This window comes from Lactuca sativa, chromosome 6 (genome assembly GCF_002870075.4).
Source record: "Lactuca sativa cultivar Salinas chromosome 6, Lsat_Salinas_v11, whole genome shotgun sequence".
Classification (NCBI taxonomy): domain Eukaryota; kingdom Viridiplantae; phylum Streptophyta; class Magnoliopsida; order Asterales; family Asteraceae; genus Lactuca; species Lactuca sativa.
The window spans coordinates 23,940,668-23,963,264 of record NC_056628.2 but is presented as its reverse complement, the minus strand read 5'-3'; the positions used below and the strand labels follow the sequence as shown (position 1 = coordinate 23,963,264).

Below are 22,597 nucleotides of genomic sequence, written 5' to 3'. Positions count from 1 at the left end.
CGTCGTAAATGCGCGTCGTCTCTCTTTATGACAGGGTCTTCCTTGACACGCATTTGCGCGTCGTCTGAGCGTTTTACGACGCGCAATGAGCGTCGTAAAAGGCCTTTTTTCTAGTAGTGGTCTGGATGATATTTTCTCTTAAATATCCATTTGGATCATATGGGTCTCCTCCATTTGGGTAGATCAGCTAACTTCCAAGTTCCATTACCCATAATTGAGTCCATTTAATCATTGATGGCTTCCTTCCACGAAGGAGCATCTCTAGACGTCATGGCTTTAGTAAAGTTCTTAGGATCATCATCAAACTTAATGGCGAATATGACCTCTCTTGTCACTTTCTTTTGTGTTCCTTCAACCAAATAAGAATAAAAATTATCTCCAAAACCTTTCTCTATTCTAGCCCTAGTACTTCTCCTTGGTTCCTCTACAATAGGAGGAGGTGGGAGTATTTCTCGAGAAGTACTTTTAGGTGTTGTATGACTGGAGTTTTCATCATCCCTAGAAAACTTGTTGTCACACCCCAAAACCGAGAACGGCGGAAACGTTCTGGGGCGGAGGACGTCATGTAATGTATCACAACAATGCAAAGTAGTAAATAAAGCAACAACATCATCCATTGCATTAATAGTATAATTTTAATTACATTTGAGTTCTTTCATAGTATAATTCTACAAAATGAATATTAAAAAAATAAAAGACGAGTCTTGATTGCTCCGTCTTCACAGAACCTGGTAGTCGTACCTGTCTATCCGTATCCTGGGAATACAAGTTATTTTGAAAGCGAGTATCAGCAATAATGCTGGCGAGTTCATAAGTATTTATGTGACTTTGATTTGTAAAGCTGTAAAGAAAACCTGTAAATGTATGAAGGAAAGTTTGTACCAACGAACATGTTTGCAAGTAATTGTAAACGTTTGAAAACCTTTAGAAAATCCCATATTTTCTACTAGTATAAATTGTTGTCTTCTACCAAGACTCGACTGTTTTGAATGATTGCTTCAGAAATCCAATATTTGTTTATAAGTGGGTGGTAGTTTAAAAGACCCAAAGATGTACTACCATGACATTTTTCATGTCTAAAACAGTAGATTTGTGTACAGTTATAACTGCTAAGGTATATGATATCTCCGTAAATCAACATGTTTTTAATACTCCATGTGAGTTTTATAACCATGCTATTGACATTGATGGCCTGTAACAACGTTCTTCAGGCGTTGGAATGTTATGACATTTGTCACCCCAGACCTGCCGGTCTAACTGTAGCTAACAGTTTAGGTGCGGGATTGTCAATCCCATATAGATCTATACACAAGTATCACGCTCCCCCTCCAAGGGATTATGGTTTATAATACAGGACTTAAAATGCATACTCGAACGTACGTGAAGCTGAAATGTCTCACAATTCTTAGTATTAAATAGACTTACGTATGAAAGCCCATTTTGTTTTTGTATATGAATTTACCTTCTTGATATGGTACTTGTAGTATATAAAATGTTATGAATATCTAGTATACTATCTCATGTAATTGTATTCCTTGAAATGGTATGTCTTGAAGTTGTATGCTCCTGTAATTGTATGTCTTAAGATTGTATGCCTTTTTAATCGTATATAATTGTATCTCTTTGCATAGTATGTAATGTATTTGTATTGACTCATGAATAGACTGAATCTTGTATAACTCCTGGTACTTGGAATAGTATGTCTTAACTATACCTATTATAGTTATTGATAATGTGTGTGTATAATTCGAAATATGCCTTTGCTACTCAAAGGTACTGAACGAACTGGCGGAAGCTTTTATGTCTATATATGTACATATATATATATATATATATATATATATATATATATATATATATATATATATATATAACTAATATTTAGACGACATTCGGACGAATAACCGATGCCCTAAGGCCACATCCCAACGAGGAAAAGGAAATAAAGCGAGCTAGCCGTCCTAAGTCCTTCAAACATTACTTATATAAGTATACATATATAGGCAAGCACAAAAATATAAAAGAAGTTTTGTAAAACCTTTGAAAAGTTTAATAAATAAGAAATGATGACTTGATGTCAGTTTATAAAATGATTTGAAAGCAGTTTGTTTGATAAGAACAGTTTTAAATATAGGAAGACCTTTGTTAGAAACATGATTCTAACAGCGTTTGAAAGGAATCATAAAGTATGTAAGACAGTTTGATAGAGAGTTTTTAACATGTATAAATGTTTGTCGTAAACTATTATAGTTTTTCCAAAAGTTCGTTTCGTTTGTATAGTAACCCTAGTGTAATGCTCCCTTGTTATGAAATGTGTAACTTTTTGTGGTGACATAATGAACACTTGTACTCGAGGTATAAATAAACTGTTTGATTCGTATACGTATAACAACATATTTTATTTCGATATATATATCAGACGATATCGTGTTATGTTTTCCGTATGAAAGATTCCACATAATGGTTGTGAATCACATATGATTTACTTGATAAAAATGAGTATTTAGTGAATCTTTGAGTTACACACGATAATAATCATGTGTTTACTTGTATTCCCCCCCCCTCAAAAGTGTATATTAAAACAATATTGATAAAAATGTAGATTATAGGGGTATGAACTCACCGATGAAGGCGCGTGATTTGAAGAAAACGAGATTTTCCCGGGCGGCACCTTGACCGGAAAGTGACGAGATTTTCGGAAATCTCGGGGCTTCGGACTTTCGTCGGGGTTTGGATATGAAACCGGGAAGTCGGGATGTTGTCGGCACGAAAAACGAGGCGAAAATGAGAGAGAATTGAAGCATTTGTGTGAAAATAGTCGGCACCTTCGCAATCTATTTATAGAGGCTGGAGGTCCTCGGTACGCGGGGCGTACTCCGAGGGTACGCGGGGCGTTCGTTTGCGTCACTACTTACCGCATCCTCAGTCGAAGCGTCTGGTCGTCGTGGCTGATCCGGAGCCTTGTATCCGAGTACGCGGGGCGTACGAGGGTACGCAGGGCGTACTCCTTCGGATAAGACTTTGAAGTGCGTGCCAAGAACTTCTAAAATGCGTAACTTTCGCATACGAGTTCCGTTTTTGACGTTCTTTATATCCACGCGAAGGTGAGAAAATACTCTACAACTTTCATTTAGACTCCGTCGGCTAATTTTGACTTTATTTTTAATTATATTTTAATTAATGGGTCGGGACACGATAACTTCGTTAAAAATCCGTAACTTCTTTATCCGAAGTCCGTTTTCGTCAGACTTTTTATTGTTATACTCCTATTGTCGGGCTCTCCAACTTTCGTTTAGGTTGTGTCGGATAAAGATCGCTCGATCTCTGTTTCGAGTTTTTAGCTGTCTACTGCTAGGTTAGAAACTTCGGAAAATCATAACTTCCTCATACGAAGTCAGATTTGGGCGTTCTTTTTATGCATGATCACGGTTTAACGTAATCTACGACTTTCGTTTAGATACCTAAGGCTAAAATTATTGTATCGAAACTTTGCGTTTTACGTCTATCAGCGTTGCCGGTTCTCGCCGTGAATTTTTGATTGGTCAAAACTTCTTCGTTATAACTCGGATTTTAGTGTCCTTTATATGTACGAAAACCTTGATACGAGCCCTACCACTTTATTTAACCCAAATATGATTTTAGGAAAGTTAAGTTTTGGCTTAAATTTGACCGGCGTTACATTTTATCATCTCAAAATATCGGGTTGTTACACTTGTCCTCAAAGAATTCCACATATTTGGATTCCATAACAACACCTGATTCAATATCTAATAACCGGTAAGCCTTGCTTGTGAACATATCCAATAAATATACTCTTATTAGCTCGTGCTCCCAATTTGGTTCGCTTAGAATCGGGAGTCCGATAATAAGCAACACACCCCCACACTTTCAAATAGTCTAGGTTAGGCTTTCTACTTTTCCACAACTCATAAGGGCTTACAAGAATCACACGACTAGTGATCCTATTATGAACGTAACAAGCTGTCAATAGTCCCCCCCCCACACACAAATTGTTTGGTTAACCTGATTAGTTCAACATACACTTGACTATCTCACAAAGGGTTCGGTTCTTTCTTCCAGCCAAATCATTCTGTTGGGGAGTATAGGGTAAAGTTCTCTCATGTTGGATTCCATTCTCTTCATAGAATGTGTCAAACTCTTGGTTGAAATATTCTCCGCCTCTGTCCGAGCGAAGAATTTTGATGTATCTTTCAAGTTGATATTCGACTTCAGCCTTATATAAATGCATCAAAAACTTTATCTTTTGATCTCAGCAAATAAACATGTAGATATTGATTGGAGTCATCACAAAATGTGATGACATATCTTTTTCCTCCTCGAGTAGGTATTCCATTTAATTCACATATATTAGAATGAATCAACTCAAGTAATGATGTATTTCACTTAACTGGTGGTTTGCTGGTAGTTGGTAGCGTTTTGTTAAACGTTGCGTGAGGTAGCATTTGAATTTAAAGCATTTTGTTTAAACTAAACGCTAAAAGCTTGTGATGTCAAACGATACATTTTGTTTAAAGCGGAGCGTTTTGTCAAATGCTAGAAACAAGAAGCTCTCAAACGCTCTCAACGCTTCGTATCAAACACGTTCCAATTTTTGCAACAAACTGGGTTTTTAGACTATCAGTATGTTTTGCGAGCCAACTTTTAAGAGCTTTTAGCGATTTATTAAAAAACGAATTAGAAAAAAGACCTTGTTCGAGAATAAATGTCTAAAACTTTTATTTTAAACAAAAAACTTATAATCTAAAATGCCTTTGAGAGTTTTTAGATTTTAGTTTTAATGTAATTTTACGGGAAATTATCAGAAAAGTCTCAATATTTTCGGTGAAGTTTCACTTTAGTCCTATGTTTTTTTTTTTGAACATAAAAGTCCCGATTATTAGATTTTACATGATAATATGTCATTTCCTGTTAAAAGAAAAAAAAAAGATTTTTTTGTTAATTCAAGCCAAAATGAAATAATCAGGATTTTAATGTTAAAAAAAAAATTGGGAACTAAAGTGAAACTTTTCTAAAAGTTTTGAGATTTTTCTGACAGTTTCCCGTAATTGTACATCTTTTCAACTATTTTAGTTTTTATGTAGTGACATAAAAAGCGTTTTTTTTCAATTTAACCATCTAATTTTCATTTGTTCCAAAAAACACTCATGTTTGGATAAAATGACTATTGTGACTATTATTACTTGCAAATGTCGTTCAAATAATTATTAGTTTGAAAAAACAACAAATATTTTTTTAAAAAAAAAAAAACTATCGCGGCTACTAAGTTTTATTTTTGTTTTTTACTTTTACGTTTATTTTTGTCAAAAAATTAATCAAAATTTATAATTCTTTGTCCTCTATAAACAAATATCATATATGTCAGATAAAAACATAAGAACACAATATGCACAACATCAACAATCCTCTTATTAACAAAGAATTAGTTGGTTTACAGAGCTCACTACAATCACACTCACACTTTAAAAAAGAAAGAAAGGAATTAGACTACATAGGAATTACAGCCACAAAAGCAATCTGAATAAAGACCTCTGAAACCATAACTTCTATCACAAGAACAATGAAAGAGAATGCCAGTGAAACATCCCAAAAACCATGATAAATTTTTTTATTTTTATAAATCATTTCCACAAGAAAACCATAGATAAACAACCATTGTTTTCGAATCATATATGTGAAAATTAGACTGTCAACATTATCTCTCAAAACATCCCAAATAGGAGGATGTGTATGATAACGTCTTTGTCTAGCCCCGATCGTCAGAAGTACCTAAAAACATTGAAATCAACAATTGTAAGCCAAAGCTTAGTGAGTTCCCCCAAAATACCCCACACAACAATACATATACAATGCATGCACATTGGGCCCAAAACATCACACTGGATTGCCCCTGAGCCCACAACATAAGGCTGGATTGCCCCTCCCGACATACAACTCAAGACTGACTTGTTCCTGAGCCCACAACATAAGAGTTGATTGCCCGTCCCGACCCCCAACTTATGATTGGATTGCTCCCGGGTTTGTTGGCTTACAACACAAAGCAGTACCGCCTCAACCCAACCATACTATGTCGACATATGCAAATAGATAAACAATAACTAACAATATAGGAAATGATACAAATCTACCAATCTAACAATTCACTATAGTATACCAACATCCTACACAAAAGGATACATACTACAATACAAAGTATAGTGAGAAAACTCACCACGTAGTCCAAAAGATAACAGTAATGATCATCGATCTGATAAACAACTCTACATGTCACCTATACATAAAATAGGGACCAAGCCTCAAACTACAATACAAAACCCTAAGTTTGACCTAAAGTCAAACTTGATAAAAAATCAACAATCCAGTCAAATTTAACACTAAAAAAGTCATAATTGTGGATCAGTCCCTCGTTACGTCGTAATGACCCAAAGTGTCGCGTCGTGACAAACGCTCTAGACAGACTAAAGGCTTAAGCTCTTAATCCTTTAAGCTATGCAACCAAACCTTCCAAAAGGCCTTATCTATCACAAAATACCAAAAAAATCGTAGCTTTTTGTAACGATCGTTTCCGAGTTATAAAAGTTATTTAATTCTTCAGTTTATTTTGGGCCATAATTGAATTAATATTATGAGTGGACCTTTATTTTGGGCCGAAGTGTAAGGAGCCCATAAGCCGTACGCGGGGCATAACCCCCTTGTACGCTGGGTGTACTGCTTAAATGAAACGCGGGGAGGCTGAGCGTACGCACAGCGTACCTTATGGTACGCCCAGCATACGCGACTAGGTGGCAAACCCTAATTTTAGGGGTTGAGGCATATTTAAACCCCATTATAGCCTCCTATTTGGACTCCTCACTTATCATTCACTCCATAGAAACCCTAGTTCGTCCCCCTTTGCTCCTTGTTTGTGTGTGTTTGATCTTTGAGCTTATTTTTGTGAAGAAGGAGAAGAAGAGAAGTGGAAGAAGAAGAAATTGAGCACCTTGAGCTCATAGATCTGGGATCATCCTTTCTTTTGGCATTCAAAAGAGGTATAAAGCTTCCAACTTTCCTCTTGTAAGTTTAGATCTAGGAGTTTTTGGAAGTTTGGACCTTTTAGGTCCAAAGGAAGGACCTTTATCTTACAACTTCGTTTTTGAAGCTTGGGATTGCTATCCTTGAAGCTCAAGTGTCCCCATAGCAGTAAAGTTTCGATCTTTGTGGCTTATATGGAACCATGTATGAGATCTAGTTGGTTTTATGGAAGTAGAATGTTATTTGTGGAAGTTTGAGCCTTTATGAGACTTGTAAGCCATCAAGTAAGCAACTTTATGGCTTAAGTCATGGAATAAGCTTAGGATCTGGATTTGTAGCTTCTAGATCGGATTATTAAGCACTTAATAAGATGTTGGCTTAACAGATCTGTACGCTGGGCGTACAAGGAAGTACGTGTCGGGTCCAAGCCAGCAGCCAGTACACTCAGCGTACCTTGGTGTACGCCCAGCGTACGCTACCAGTTTGGGCTTCGAGTGTTGGGCCTCGGTGTGGGATGGGTTTCAGGCTTAGGGTCCTTGGGCCTTTATGGCCCATCAGAATTCAGTTGCTAAGGACCAAGGATTTAGTATTGAGCTTGGGTAAGGCCCAATAAAAGGGTTCTAGGCCCAATATAGCAAATTGGGCCATTAGTGGGCCTATAGTGGGGCCATAGATGGACTTAGAAGGAATTGAGGTTTTGGGCCATGTTGTGTCCCACACCATAGTAGGGGTAAAATGGTCATTTTACCCATAGAGGAATCCCTATTCTGATTTAGTATTTATTTCCCATTATAGCTGGGAAGCAGCCGGAGCAACAGTCAGGGATTTCTCATTCAGGAGTTCAACAGTCAGTATCACAAAGTGAGTTTCCTTCCAGTAGGAACGGGTCTAAGGCCACAATGTCGGCCCGTTTAATTAGTAGTAGTTTCCAGACCTCGGTCTAATGCAGTAGTTAGAATGTTTGATGCCTTCATGGCTCAGACAGTGTTTTATGTGTTATGTATTCCGGGCTACGATCCGATGCAGTATGCAGTATATGTGTTCATGCTAGTTGATATGTTTATGCTATGTTATGTTATGCTCAGATAGTTTCCGGACTTCGGTCCGATGCAGTTAACTCTGGACTTTGGTCCGATGCAGGGGACAAGGTCCCAGTCAGTTCCGGACTTCGGTATGATGCAGTTAGTCCCGGACTATGGTCCGATGCAGAGGGCAAGGCCCTGGTTAGTTCCGGACTTCGGTCTGATGCAGCTTCCGGACTTCAGTCTGATGCAGTGGGCAAGGCCCAATATGTGTTATATGTTATTGTATGGTATGTGGTAGTTTGGGGGAGCTCACTAAGCTTTGTGCTTACAGTTTCAGTTTTGGTTTCAGGTACTTCCGCAAGTAATGGGAAGGGCTCGGGTTGATAGCATCGCACACACCACAACTTCAGTTTGTCATGGGAGTTGTTTTAGTTTTTCATAGATGTGATTTGATACAGTCTTGATACAGTTTTCTCATGATACTTTGCTATGGTTTTGAGATATTGAATTATGGGTTTTATTTTATGATATTGACATGATATTTTCAGTAATTATTAAACAATTTTTTTTTGGTCGTATTTTTGGGGTGTTACACTTTTTGGACATGCATGTCCTAAACACAATCTAGGAAAAAATGATGTAATAAAATGGGGTCAAAATCTCATGCAAGAGTTCAAAACTCTATCAAACTTCATATCTAACACTTCTCTCTACAAAGGGACTCTAGGGATCCATAAAGTTGGCAAATTTATGGAACCCAACACTCCGTCTAGCCTAAACATGAAGAAAAGCACATAAAAACCTAGATCTATGCACATTAGATCGTAAAGTCCAGAGTGTGTGAGAGAAGATGATGGTGAGGCTTACAAGCTAAGATGATGCACCAAAACTCTACCTCTTCTTCTTCTTGGCTAGAAATCACCCAAAAATGGAGCTCAAGGACAAAAAAATGGAGATTAGGATTCTGGAAGGTGAATGAAGGTGATGGGGACTGAGGGTGAGCAAAACCTAGCCCTCACTTCCCTTAAATAGGGGGACAACCCCTAAAATTAGGGTTTTAGCCCGCAAGGCTATCACGTCGTGATGAACCAAATGGGATGCGCGTTCCTCGGGCATGGTCACGTCGTGACCAAGGCTAAATTCTTAAAAGTTAACTGATAAATCAACAGAAATGCTTAATTGAAATTAGGTGTTATAGCAAGAAAACTAGACTCACAAAAAAAAATGATTAAATAATCATAAATGAACCTGCAATCAACATTAACACCCCGTTCCCGAGTTCAACTTAACGAGAGAAAGGAAAAGAAATGAGTGGAAATGAGAAGAAATTGGTATTCCCGAGTTTCATTAAAGGAGGGAAATGGAAGGAAGTGGAGGGAAATGGGAGGATCACTTTCCCTCCTAACTTTCCTTCCGATTTGGGAGGATTTGGAAAGAAAGAACAAAATAATTCATTTTCCTTCCATTTCTCTCCAACTTGGGAACACAAAAGAAAATTCTTTTTCCTTTCTTTTCTCTTCTTTTCTCTCATAACTTTCTTTTCTCTTCTCTTCTTTTCTTTTGTTAAACTCGAGAACGAGGCGTAAATACAACGAGTGATGAACTTGGGTCAAATATAGATTTTACCCATACCAAACCTTGTACCCAACCCGCCTAAGATCCGCGTGTCAATTGTAGAATCAAGGAAACGAGTCGCAGTCCTTCAAGTTCTAACTTAACACAATAACACATTCAATCCTCCATAAATAATTACATGCACACAAATAAATACAAACCACAAAACACTACAAAAATACAATATTCTTTTATGATAATCTTGCAACAATAGCAACCAACTTTAATACTTTCAACACCCCCTCTCAAGATGATCATAAAAGAATTTTAAATTTTTTTATACGTGAAAAAGATCAAATAAACCTAACTCACACAAAAAGTTATGTCGACTCGAATTCATAGATTTAGTAAAAATATCAACCCTCTAATTTTCAAAAACTATCTTGACAATTTTTAACATTCTCTTTGACACTTTATCACAAACAAAATGAACATCCATTTCAAAATGTTTAGTTTTTAAGAGAATCGAATTTCCAACCACAATATCCACATAGATATAAAACGAGATGCATCAACCCAACTAAGATAGATATCATTGTAACTTGCAAGAATATAATGATATTGATATGTAATTATTAAGATTTCAAAATTAATAAATTTTATGTATTTTTAGAAAATATTCTAAAAACAATAATCGTTTTTTTAATTTAATAATATTTTAAAGATATTATATCATTACTTTATTATGAAGATTAGCCTTTTTTTAATCTGTAGTCTATTCATGTCGTTTTCGGTATGAAGAGAATGAAAAGTGTATATTATCGTCTATAAATGAGGCCACGTAGAGATTCGGAGCAACGCAAATTCGTCAAATCAATCAACCACCATTCCAACATTCCCCGAATTCATTTCCAGGACACGAGGGTGGTTACCCTTGCCCCCATCACTCTCATTCTCCGACGTTTGTTTCATTCGGAGTTTTGTTATCGGCGGCGTGAATCGTGATGGCGGGGCAATCCCGTAAATGGATGATTCTGATGGCGACGATATGGATCCAGGCCTTCACCGGTACCAATTTCGACTTCTCGGCTTACTCGTCGGAGCTTAAGAAGGTTCTGGATATTTCGCAGATGGAATTGAACTACCTGGCCACCGCCTCCGACTTAGGGAAAGCGTTTGGGTGGTCGTCGGGACTGGCGCTCATTTATCTGCCGATATGGATGGTAATGTTCATCGCGGCTTTCATGGGGTTATTCGGTTACGGGGTTCAGTGGCTCCTCATTCGTCGTATAATTACTCTCCCTTATTTTCCGGTGAGTTACAATTCCCCCAATTAATTCATCATCATGCATCCATGCACGAATCCATGTCAATGAAATCTACAATCCTAATTCTTCCCCAATATTTTATAATCTTACAACTTAACCCTAATGGTCAATTGCATGGAGTCTCATCTTGAAAGCGACGTCAGGTGCTATCAAGTCGTTCTAGGGTCATGCCATTGACCCCAATTAATGCCTGAAATTTAACAGTTGTCATTGTTTTTCAAAAAATTAAATTGAAACTTATTGATGATAACCTACAGCTTATAAGTTAATTTAACTCGACCATTAGAAATGATGCTCAATCAATTTGTTACGATCTTTTTTTTTCTCATCGGCTGATCACAATGTTGATTATCGCCTTGGTAAATTCAGTTCTAAGGGACTTCATTTACCATTGATTGCAGGTATTTCTACTGTGCTTATTGGCAGGATGTAGCATCACTTGGTTCAATACATTTTGCTTTGTCCTATGCACCCAAAACTTCCCCACAAATCGACCTCTAGCCATCTCTCTCACTGTAAGCTTCAATGGCGTAAGTGCAGCCTTATACAACCTCGCAGCCAAAGCCATAGACCCAACCTCCTACTCCCTCTACCTTCTTCTCAACGCCTTCATTCCCCTCTTCACCTCTTTTGCCGCCCTCATCCCAATTCTCAGGCAACCACCAGCAAGTTCAAACCCAATTTCAACTGAAACACTCCGCCATGATCGAATCATATTCATCATCTTGTTCATCTTTGCTGTCATCACAGGTATCTATCTCGTTGCCATCCCTCCAAATCCTGCAAAACTCTTCTTTGCTGGTGCCATCTGCCTCCTTGTCCTCCCCTTAGGAGTCCCGGGAATGGTTTATGCTCGAAGTTGGTTTACACAAAATGTAACCCCAAGAGTTATCAAACGAACAAGCTTCATGCTTGATGATGATGATGATGATCTTGGGCTCCGTAAAAAGCTCATCAATGGTGGCCATGATGATGATGATGATGGAGATGGTAATGGGTGTTGGGAGATGGTAATAATGAGTGACAGATTGGCGTTTCTTGAGGAAGAGCATGATATGAAGAGGCTCCTATTTAGGATTGATTTTTGGTTATATTACTTTGCATACTTTTGTGGTGGAACAATTGGGCTAGTGTACAGTAACAATCTAGGCCAGATAGCTCAATCTCTTGGTTTAGCTTCGACTACTTCCACACTCATCACACTCTATTCCTCTTTCTCTTTCTTCGGCCGCTTACTTTCAGCAGTTCCAGATTTCTTGAAAGCGTAAGTAAATAAATCTGGCATCTTTTCAAGATAAAAAATGAATTTTGGAAAAATCTAGCTGATAAGCAATCTAGAAGATATATATAAAATGACATAAAAGTGCATTTAGAAAAATATGATTTTATAATTAATTAAATGTATATTATGAAAAAATTTAAAAAACTCCTTAAAAAATCTCGAAAAATAAGCTAACTTATCAACTAGTTGTTACATGCCAGATACATCCTAAGACTAAGACTGACACTGGCTCCAGGACAAAAATTGCAATTTTTATCCCGTACAAAAAGGTGGAACAGAATACGGACTTGCTCTCGGTCTCTCATTTGTGTAAAAGACATAAATGCCCTCCTGATCATTGAAAAAAATATATATACATGTTTATATAGGAAGTTGTATGTGGCAAGGACCGGATGGCTAGCCATAGCACTGGTGCCAACACCATTAGCATTTCTCATGCTCTCGTTGACAGATGCCAAGATAGCGCTTCAAATTGGAACTTGTCTCATTGGTTTAAGTTCGGGTTTCATTTTCTCATCAGCCGTGTCAATTACATCAGAGCTTTTTGGACCTAAAAGTGTTGGTGTTAACCACAACATTCTCATCACAAACATCCCAATTGGTTCCCTCTTTTATGGTCTTGTTTCCGCCTTTGTTTATGATGGAAATGCTCTTCTTAAGACAGCATCCGTTTGTATGGGAAGAGACTGCTATTTTGGTACGTTTGTTTTGTGGGGTTGTGTTTCCGTTTTGGGGTTGGTTTTAAGTGTGTTGTTGTTTCTAAGAACTCGACATGCTTATGCTCGACTTGAACGTAACCAGATTTCTCTAGTATCATGATTCATGATATATCTGGTTACAAATTGTTCGGTTTTTACCTCTTTTTGTATCACGGATACAAAGAGAACCCATACTTTGTCCATACCCTGGTGAACTTTCAAGGGAAGGTTGCATTCCCCTTAGGTTCATAAAGGAAGAATGTTCATACCATGTTGTATAAATTTTGTGTTTATAGTATATACCTGTTTCACTGTTTGTTCATATGTGGTTCAAGCTTTCTTCAAATCATCTAAACAAACAGGGTGTTTCGCATAAGGGATTTGGAATTGAATTCCATTCCAATCACTTAGCAAAAGGTACATGATGAGTTGTTGGTAAGGTGCCCCTCAACTGGTTAGTTGAAGTTGTTTTTTTCAGGAATGAATTGTGAAACACAATCTGAAGAGTATTTTTCTGTTAAAGTTGTTTTTTTTTTTCAGTTTCAAATTAGAAATTGCATTCTAGTTAAAGTGTTAAAGTTGATTGGATTAAGATTACAAATTGCATTCTAATTGGATTCAGATACTTGATGATTGTTGATTTGATGTAATTCCTTGACATCTTTCATTCTATGAACCAAACATCCATTTACTTACACAATTATCTATACAATCACTTGAAGAATATCGGGAGTTAAAAAAATCAATTGGTGATAACAAATGTAGCAATCAACAAAAAAGCGAATGGAGATGGAGTAAAATGTTCTTCTTGTTAAAGTTTTTACTTTTCAGTTCCAAACTATAATGATAGGGTTTTTCTATAGTTGTTTATTGAATTAGTGTGGATTATGACCGAGTAGAACCAAGAACCAAATTAGAAACTTCTAAGTTCTAATTTGACTAAGTCAACTCAACATCTTATAAGACCCAATAAATTGCATATCAAATAACCCCTAAATCATAAAATAATAATAATAATAATAATAATAACAAAAAATCTGATATGTACATGTCAATTTTATCATAGTAAATTTACTATATGGGTCAAAATTCATAAAACACTTGGTTGTTTTTTTTGTTTAACTATATATATTATATTTCTGTTTAACTTCCAACCACCATGACTTTGTTTTTTTCTTTTTCTTTTTCTTTAAAGAAAGCTGTAAGCCTTTGTCAGAATTGCAAAAAAATAATATATTTTTGGTTAAAGTTTTTTTTTTTTTTTTTTTTAATTTCAAACTATAAAAGATTTTGGTTAGTTGAATCGAAAACATTCTATACATAACGACTTTATAGAATTCAACATCTATATTTCAAAATCTTAATGATTCTTCTGATTGTTAACCAAAAAAAAAATCAAACTATCGATTTTTTGCATATATATATATATATATATATATATATATATATATATATATATATATATATATATATATATATATATATATATATATATATATATATATATATATATATATATATTTGGTTAAAGTTTTTTTTTTTTTTTTTTAATTTCAAACTATAAAAGATTTTGGTTAGTTAAATCGAAAACATTCTATACATAACGACTTTATAGAATTCAACATCTATAATTCAAAATCTTAATGATTCTTCTTATTGTTAACCAAAAAAAAATCAAACTATCGATTTTTTGCATATATATATATATATATATGGGTTAGTGAATATATGGCTGTGTTGTATGTAAGATTACTTATAGAACCTATTAAAACTACATAGTTGTAACTAAAATTTGGTTTAAAACATTTTAAATTTGATGCGTATTATAATTTCCATAATTTACGTCAAATTTCTCAAGCATAACATGGTTAATTTTGATCAATTCCCTTTAATAAAAGATAATGCATATCTTTCCTGTCGACAATTGGTATAGTAATTTTCATCGTCTTACATTGATTAATATATGTTTCTTTCTTTTTCTTATTTATCCAGTGTCAATATTTATGAACACAAAATTGTTCATGTCAATTTAAGATGGAATTGATAAAAAAAAATTATGATAAAACTGCAAAGTCAATGTAAGAATAATTATTTGAAATAAATTGTTGAGGAAAATCGATAGAATTGGAGATAACCGATAGAATGAGAAATATATTACATTTAAAATTAAATATTTGTATTTAAATCGTCAAAACGACGTAGTATTGGAAGTTGTATACCTAATGATATATACATAACAGCCACATATTCACTTTTTCCATATATATATATATATATATATATATATATATATAAGCCGTCTACCCGCGCAAAGCGGCGGAAGGCGAATAATTTGATCTCTTTAGAGTTAAACCATTTTGCGTTCACTTCGAGAAATAAATATTAAATGACACATATTAAAAACCTTTTTAGGAACAAACCTGATATAATAAAGCTTTCACCCAATATATTTATAAGATAAAAATACAAAAAGTTAAAAATGATGAAATCGATTACAAGTAAGTATTAAAATAAAAACCTATTAAGAAAGAGTCATCTGTACGATGGATATTTGAATCAACATGTATTTGTTGATGATTTCAAATTTTGAATTATCCGAAATTTAAGGAAGGAGATAGAATTTGTTGAGAAATATAAGGATTCAAAACACAAGTTAAAATTTAATATTATTTTATTGATGACTATTTGTATTATTTGGCTTAATGATTTGAACGTCTTAAAAAATTAATATTATTATATTCAATCTATGTTTAGAAATAATGAGATTTCTTTTATAATATATATATATATATATATATATATATATATATATATATATATATATATATATATATATATATATTATTTGTCAAATTTACGAACAAAACATTATCCCACGAAAGAAAATGATTTCATTTTCATTTATAATCTTACTAACTAAAACAGAATCCAATTACAAATCTTTTAAGAAATTTCAAATGTAGCGACACACCTAATTTGATTCAGATTACACATTGCATTAACAGTATTAAGATACTTTCCTAGACATTGCATTCTATTAACCAAACATCCTTTTACTTATGAAATTATTTATACAATCACTCGAAAAATATCGGGAGTTCAAAAAAATCAATTGATGATAACAAATCTAGCAACCGATGTCTATAACCCTGAAGCTGTAAGTCCAACTCTCTGTAGAAACATTAGTGTATGAGTATCAGAGTATGTTCCCCGTTTCAATATAACCAACCACCTACATAATCATCAAGAACCGAAATGGAGATGGAGTATAACCTAAGGGTAAATACAAAAAGTTTCATTCTTTATACAAAGAAATAACCTCTCATACGCTAACGCCATTTTTCTAGCTGTAAACATGGAGGTTGCATATCTCTGGCAAGCCTTCCCTCTCTGAACAAGCCTCCCTGGACCTTCCGCCACCACCACCTCCAACGCCTCCACCAACGACTCCACATTCGGTGAAAACATAAAACCAAATTCATCATCAACAAGAATCGTCCCTTTGATGCTCGGAAACCGTGATGCCATAACCGGTTTCCCAGCCATCATAGCTTCCATAAGTGTTAGATCAAGCCCTTGTGGCCTAAGTGTTGGGTTCACAAAGATATCAATCCCATTATAGAACCCTCGAAGCTCTGTTGGGCTCATTGAGCCCAACACTTTGACCTGTGGTCCTAGCTCCATGTACCTTTGTTGCCAGGGTCCAGCCCCAGCAACAACCAAGTACACATTTGTGTACTTTTTCATCAGTTTTGCAAAGGCTGCATACAATAAAGGGTGCCCTTTGTCTTTCACTAGTCTCCCAGCCACCCCAAGGAGTAAACTAGCATTCTTGGGTACCCCAATTTTGGATCTAAATTTCTTCCCTAATTCTGGATCTTCCCGAAAATCGTCCTCGTTAACTCCATTCACAATCACATGTACTCGTTTGCTCGGGATTTGGTATACATCTCGCAACATTTCGCCACAACTGTCGCTAATAGCGATGTGGTGTCGGTAATTTCTAAAGAATCGGATTTCGTTTAGGACTTTCGGGATCATGACTTGTAAGCTTTCGTTAAAAGACGGGGACATGGGCTCTTTGGGATTTCGTATAAGATCTTGGTAGATGCTTGATGATACGCTTTCCAAAGCGATCCCATGCCATGACACTGCAAGATTCGGGATATCGCGAGCTTTGTAATGAGGTAACGCGACGCTTTCCGTGTGGACCACGTCAAACGGGCGTACCTTGTTTTCCTCCTCGTACTGTTCCATTGCCTTGTTGTAACGCCATTGTCCCGGCTCGTTGCCCTCGTGGAAATGGACGATGAGGGCATTATCGTCTTTTCTCTTGGTGTTGATTAAACTAACGTCTTCGTTTGGTGGGGAAGTGAAGATATGGATCTCGTGGTTGCGGGTTGCTAAAGCGGTGTATAATGTGAACGCGTGTCGCTCCATTCCTCCCGGGGTTGTTCCAACCGGCCATTTTCTGGTGAAGACGGCTATCTTGAGGGGGACTGGTGGAGGGATGTGGGAGGAGAAACTAAGGTGGTTCCAGGAGAATTCGGCTGAGCGGAGGTCGCCGGAGAAAGAGGTTGAGGTGGTGGAGGCGGTGTTGCAGATGGAGGCAGGAGGGGTGTGGAGGAGGAGAAGGGCTGGGATTGTGAAGAGGAGAACACAAAAGAGGGTGGTGGCTAGGCTGGATTGGATAGAGCAAACAGGCTTCTTGGTTTTGGTGACCATGGTGGAGGTTTGTGGTGGTGGTGACGGAGATGGAGGTATTGTCCTTTTGATGATGTTTGGTCTGGTTTTTGTAGTTGTGAACATGGTGTGCGTGGGAATATAGATAGTATAGGGATGGGTGGGAAGGTATACACGCACTTAAGCAAGTGCTTTTTGTGCTTTTCCAAGTGCTTTTCTCACGTTTCTTTTGGGAATTTGAATGTGAATTCTTGTGACTCACACAACCTTCTTGCACTCATTATCATGTGTAAATTGTATACCATTTTTTCTACATTATATTTATATTATACTATACATAAAAGGAAGCTCGTTAGGAAAAAAATTTTCACAAGGAAACCGATATAACGTTACGATATAAATTTATCCAGGTCTCCTATAATCATTTTCAAGTAAAACTAGTTTTTATTAAAAAAAATTAAAAAGAAAATAAAAGGTCAACCATTACCATTGTGAGTTGTGAGTGGTTGCTTGCCTGAAATGAGACCACCCATGGGGCATGTGTAGTGTAGGTGGTAGGAGTGAAATTAGGCACAGATTTTGGGGGCTTTTAATTTATGTAAGTATGAAGAAACTTTTGACTTGTACAAGTCTCACCCTTATACTTTTTAATTTATTTATATGTATTGTAGTGCGTATTCAACAATTTAAGGAAGGTTACAGAATACATTGCTTATTGCTTGGCCATGAATTAAGCTTAAGCACAAGCACCCCATGCAAATGCAACTGACTTCAATTTTACTCGCCCTTTTTATAAACTGGTTTCTACTTTTGTAATAAAGTAGAGGAGTAGAGTAGATATGAAGTAAATCAAAATCTTATTATACTTGTGAATTTTGTAATACACATAAATAGGCGAGAACCTGAAACTGATACATGTGTAGATTATATACAACACTAGTCATAGCATCTCTTGCACAGCTGGCATCTGCACATATAAATATAAATATAAATATATAATAAGAGAATCCATCAATCAAACATAACTTCCCATTTGTTTATATTGTGTTTGGCATGCATTAGACTGGGATTAGGATAATGTCAAGTCAACCGGACATACATAAATTGCAAATTTTTGTCCAACCCAAAAACTGTGAAATAATGTCGAAAAGACGTGAATGCCCTCGTCCTCACCATCAAAAACAGTTGTATGAAAGCACGTTCGCTGTTATTAGGAGAAGCATTTGTTGCATCAAGCATTGAGATTGGACCATGGAATTGGAAGCATTGAATTATCTTGCTCATCATGGTTTACTTGGTCAATTTCACCACCAAAAAAGCAAAAATGTTGTTGACTTTGTTGTTTTGATGATGATGATGATGACGACATGGAAATGGAATTATTAGCATCATCATCGATCATGGGCATGGGAATAGGCTCAAAAGTATTGGAGTACGAATCGTTGTGTGAAGAATCTGTGACAACTTGGGAAGACCAAGAATTGTCTAAATCATTGTCATTGCTATCACCACACAATTTCAATGCGTAATTTTGATTATCAACATTCACTGTTACTGTTTGTTCTTGAGAATACCTGCATGTTCCATTTTCAAAACAAATAGGAAAGGAATTATTTCTCTCATTTAATTTTAATGAATACGTCAACAACCATCAATGTCTAGAAATCCAATGCTCTCTTATTTGGTATGATGGAAGGAGCAACATAATAATGGAATGGATCATTACATTTCATTATTCAACTATATATTGTTTTTGATAAATTTAATATCCTCCTACTTTTTGTTCCTACAAATCCTCCTAACCAATTAAATAGTGACATATGTCACTATTTAATTGGGTAGGAGGATTTGTAGGAAGAAACAAAAGTAGGAGGATATTTAATTTCTCATTGTCTTTTATTTCTTATGCATAACTACTACACGCCTAACAAAAACTGACAGAAACATACAAAATTATTGTTTTATATAATCAAATTAAGATATACCTCTGCCTCTGCAGTCTGCACTAACAGAAGTTACATATAAATATATTTATATGTTTGTTTCAAATATATTTTGTATATATTTCACAAATAATCTATGAGATTTTCATTCATCATCTTTTAAAACTTTGTTTACTGAAATACAAAAAAAAATATTTATATTAAAGATTTACATAAATAAAACAAAATTTATAGTGGCGATATATCATTCCATTCCTTTAAGGCATGAGAAAAAACACTCATTCCTCATGGAATGAACATCAGCCTAGGAGAAGGAATCACATTCATTCCATTCCTACTTGGTACACAAACATGATTAATAATTCCATTCCGGTTCTGATCTCTCCATACCAAACACTACCTTAGCACAAATGGTTCATGTTTGAGACTACATATAAAAATATAAATAATATCTAACCTCAGTGGGAGAATTTTTTTTTTTTGGGTTATAATATTAATAGTACACTACACAGGTCAATATATTTATGGCAGACCTTTTGTGGTTCTGACATGGTTGACCACTTGACCTAACCATATACAAGTATGTTCATAAACAGTTTTTCTTAATGATAAATGCATAAACAGAAATGGTCCCAAAATGAAAAGAAATTAAGTACCTAAGATCTTTGGTGTTGATACCATACGGAATAGTATCCAGCTGCAACTTTGATCCATTGTTTCCAAAATTATAACTACCTGTCCCCGAATTAGTAGTGATGGGATTCAACGATTTTGCAGTTGCAGTGCTAATAACATTCTGGTAGCTCCCCCCTTTGGCAGTTGATTGAGATTCCACAGGCTTTCTTGAACGATTACGACCACGGTTCATGTGGCGCTCACAGTATTTTGATTCGTGAAAAGCTTCTTTCGAGCACCTCCACTTTTTACCATCTGTCCTCCGGCACCTCCCTGGCTCAGGATCAAACTTTTTCCCGTAGTACAAACTTAAATTCGTATATCCCACTGCAAATATTTGAATCAAATCAGAAACATATCTATGTATCTGTGCATCGACAATACATTCCAGAAAACGTAATTCAAACTTACAGGCAGGATGATGGAGCAACTTAGCAGATAGAGCCTCGAAGCTCCGTCTAATCGGCAAAACAAGGTCAGAAGGGACAGGCACCCCCGCCACCAAGTACTTATATATTAAAGCTTGATGCTCCAGCTCCTGCCACTGAACCGCCGTGAATGGTGCCCTGTACCAGTCTCCGCCACCACCACTTACCGCCACTGACTTGCTGCCACTCATCTCCCTCCCCAAACAACTAGTTACTCGTTTCTTTGTATATTAAACTGCAAGAGATATAAATATAGACAAATTACACATCGTGTTCATAATATATATGAACAGGAATGAGGGTAAAGGTATATAGAAGGTTTTACCTCTCAAGGAAAGCATCTAGGGTTTGGTCGTGATGGGGGGTAATAACTGAATACAAACAGGAAATGGAATTTACAAATAGGAGGGCGGTGGAAAGTTTACAAAAATGAAGTAAAATGTAAAAGTGAAATATATAAGGTACCCTTAATTTTTATTTTATAATTAAAAATATATTTATTATCTATTTTTATTTATATTTATAATATATAATTTATAATCTATGATTATATATATATATATATATATATATATATATATATATATATATATATATATAATCTTATAAAAGAAATCTTATTATTTCTAAAAATAAATTGAATATAATAATATTTTTTTAAGACGTCCAAACCATAAAGCTAATTGTACAACTAACTCACTAATAAAATAATATTAAAATTTATACTTAACCCTATTTAGATTAAACGGTACAAAAAAACAATATAAATGTACAAGTATCCAACACTATATAGAAGATATTATTTTGATTTTGATCCGGTCATCATTTCCTTCTTATTTTTAGCTTATCTTGACATAATCCTCTTCAAATTTGAACAAGTGAATTTCATTTAATTCGCAGGTCTTAATTCCTATTTAATTAACAACTCAAAAAAGACACATTTAACATTGTTGATCCATTCATGTTTGCTGAAGCATAACATATTAACATTACTACATTATTACCATTAGTTTTATAATTTACTTTAGAGTTATAACTTATACACTATATAAAACAAATTTATTAATAAAATAATATTATACTTTTAAATCATCCAAATAAGTAAGCTATGGTTAAAATCATTAATGTATAAACAAGATGACTTTGTATTTAGAATACCAAATAGAAAAAACATGGCCTTATATTGTAGAAATGATAAGTTGTAATTCAAATTTTAAACTTCATTTGGAAATGTACATCCCAGTATTTTATTATTGACCAAGGAAGCCTATATCTCGGCCCATCCCCAATTTTAGTTGAAATTAAGTTAAACGATATATTACAGGGAAAAAGCAAATCATTCTCTCATTCCTTCTGGTTAAAACCTAGGAACCCACATTCACCCTTCAACCTCCTCCCCTATCCATCATTTATCATCACCATAACCACCAAATGAAGTCAACACCACATTGTCATCACCTCCTCTTTTCTGGTGAGTTTCTGAGAAAACTACTTAATACACAAACAATTCGATGGCCTCCAGGTAAAATATCACATACTCTTTTTCTTACCTCGTCTCTTTTTCTCATCTTTGTCTCCTCAACACTGGAAGTTTTAACTCAATACGTGAGTGTTTGCTCACAGATCCCAAATTTCTTTTCTTGTTTTCTTTCATATAGATGACCATGAAAAAGAATACAAATCTTGGAAAACATGAAACACCTTCATCTCCACATGAGTTTTTCCCATCCGGAATCGAATAATCTAGAAAAGACTACCAAGTAATGAAGCTGCGCTTATCCAATCATGTTTTTTTTGTTAAATATATGTTATTTTATGCCTTATTAATTTTAATTTAGTTTGTTGTTTTTCTCTATCGTTTTCCTGATTTTCTTGAGTTTTTTTTCTTTTTTTTGTTGTAGAAGATGCAAAGAATCAACCTGATCAAATTAAAAAAAAAAATAATCAACTTC

The 22,597-nt window shown here is 35.3% G+C and overlaps 3 protein-coding genes across 4 annotated transcripts; 1 reads left to right on the top strand and 2 right to left on the bottom strand.

Annotated features, from left to right (window-relative positions):
- The first annotated feature begins 10,444 nt into the window (after positions 1–10,444).
- LOC111882966 (protein NUCLEAR FUSION DEFECTIVE 4) lies at positions 10,445–13,238 on the top strand. The gene is made up of 3 exons (XM_023879324.3): positions 10,445–10,921; positions 11,338–12,200; positions 12,587–13,238. The coding sequence occupies exons 1-3, from the start codon at positions 10,613–10,615 to the stop codon at positions 13,035–13,037; spliced, it is 1,623 nt and encodes a 540-aa protein (XP_023735092.1). The 5' UTR covers positions 10,445–10,612; the 3' UTR covers positions 13,038–13,238.
- Positions 13,239–15,784: 2,546 nt separating this feature from the next.
- Positions 15,785–17,885, bottom strand: LOC111883012 (uncharacterized). Its single transcript, XM_023879370.3, has one exon. The coding sequence runs from the start codon at positions 17,723–17,725 to the stop codon at positions 16,190–16,192; it is 1,536 nt and encodes a 511-aa protein (XP_023735138.1). The 5' UTR covers positions 17,726–17,885; the 3' UTR covers positions 15,785–16,189.
- A 554-nt stretch (positions 17,886–18,439) lies between these two features.
- Positions 18,440–21,058, bottom strand: LOC111883013 (growth-regulating factor 4). Of its 2 annotated transcripts, XR_002847320.3 has the most exons (5): positions 20,971–21,058; positions 20,629–20,880; positions 20,199–20,544; positions 18,773–19,173; positions 18,440–18,566 (listed from the first exon to the last, which is right to left on the bottom strand). XR_002847320.3 is itself a non-coding variant. In XM_023879371.3 (4 exons), the coding sequence occupies exons 2-4, from the start codon at positions 20,834–20,836 to the stop codon at positions 18,831–18,833; spliced, it is 897 nt and encodes a 298-aa protein (XP_023735139.1). In that variant the 5' UTR covers positions 20,837–20,880; positions 20,971–21,058; the 3' UTR covers positions 18,611–18,830. The 2 variants fall into 2 exon arrangements, 1 of the variants encoding a protein (XP_023735139.1); XM_023879371.3 differs by lacking the exon at positions 18,440–18,566 and having other exon boundaries at positions 18,611–19,173.
- Positions 21,059–22,597: the final 1,539 nt, after the last annotated feature.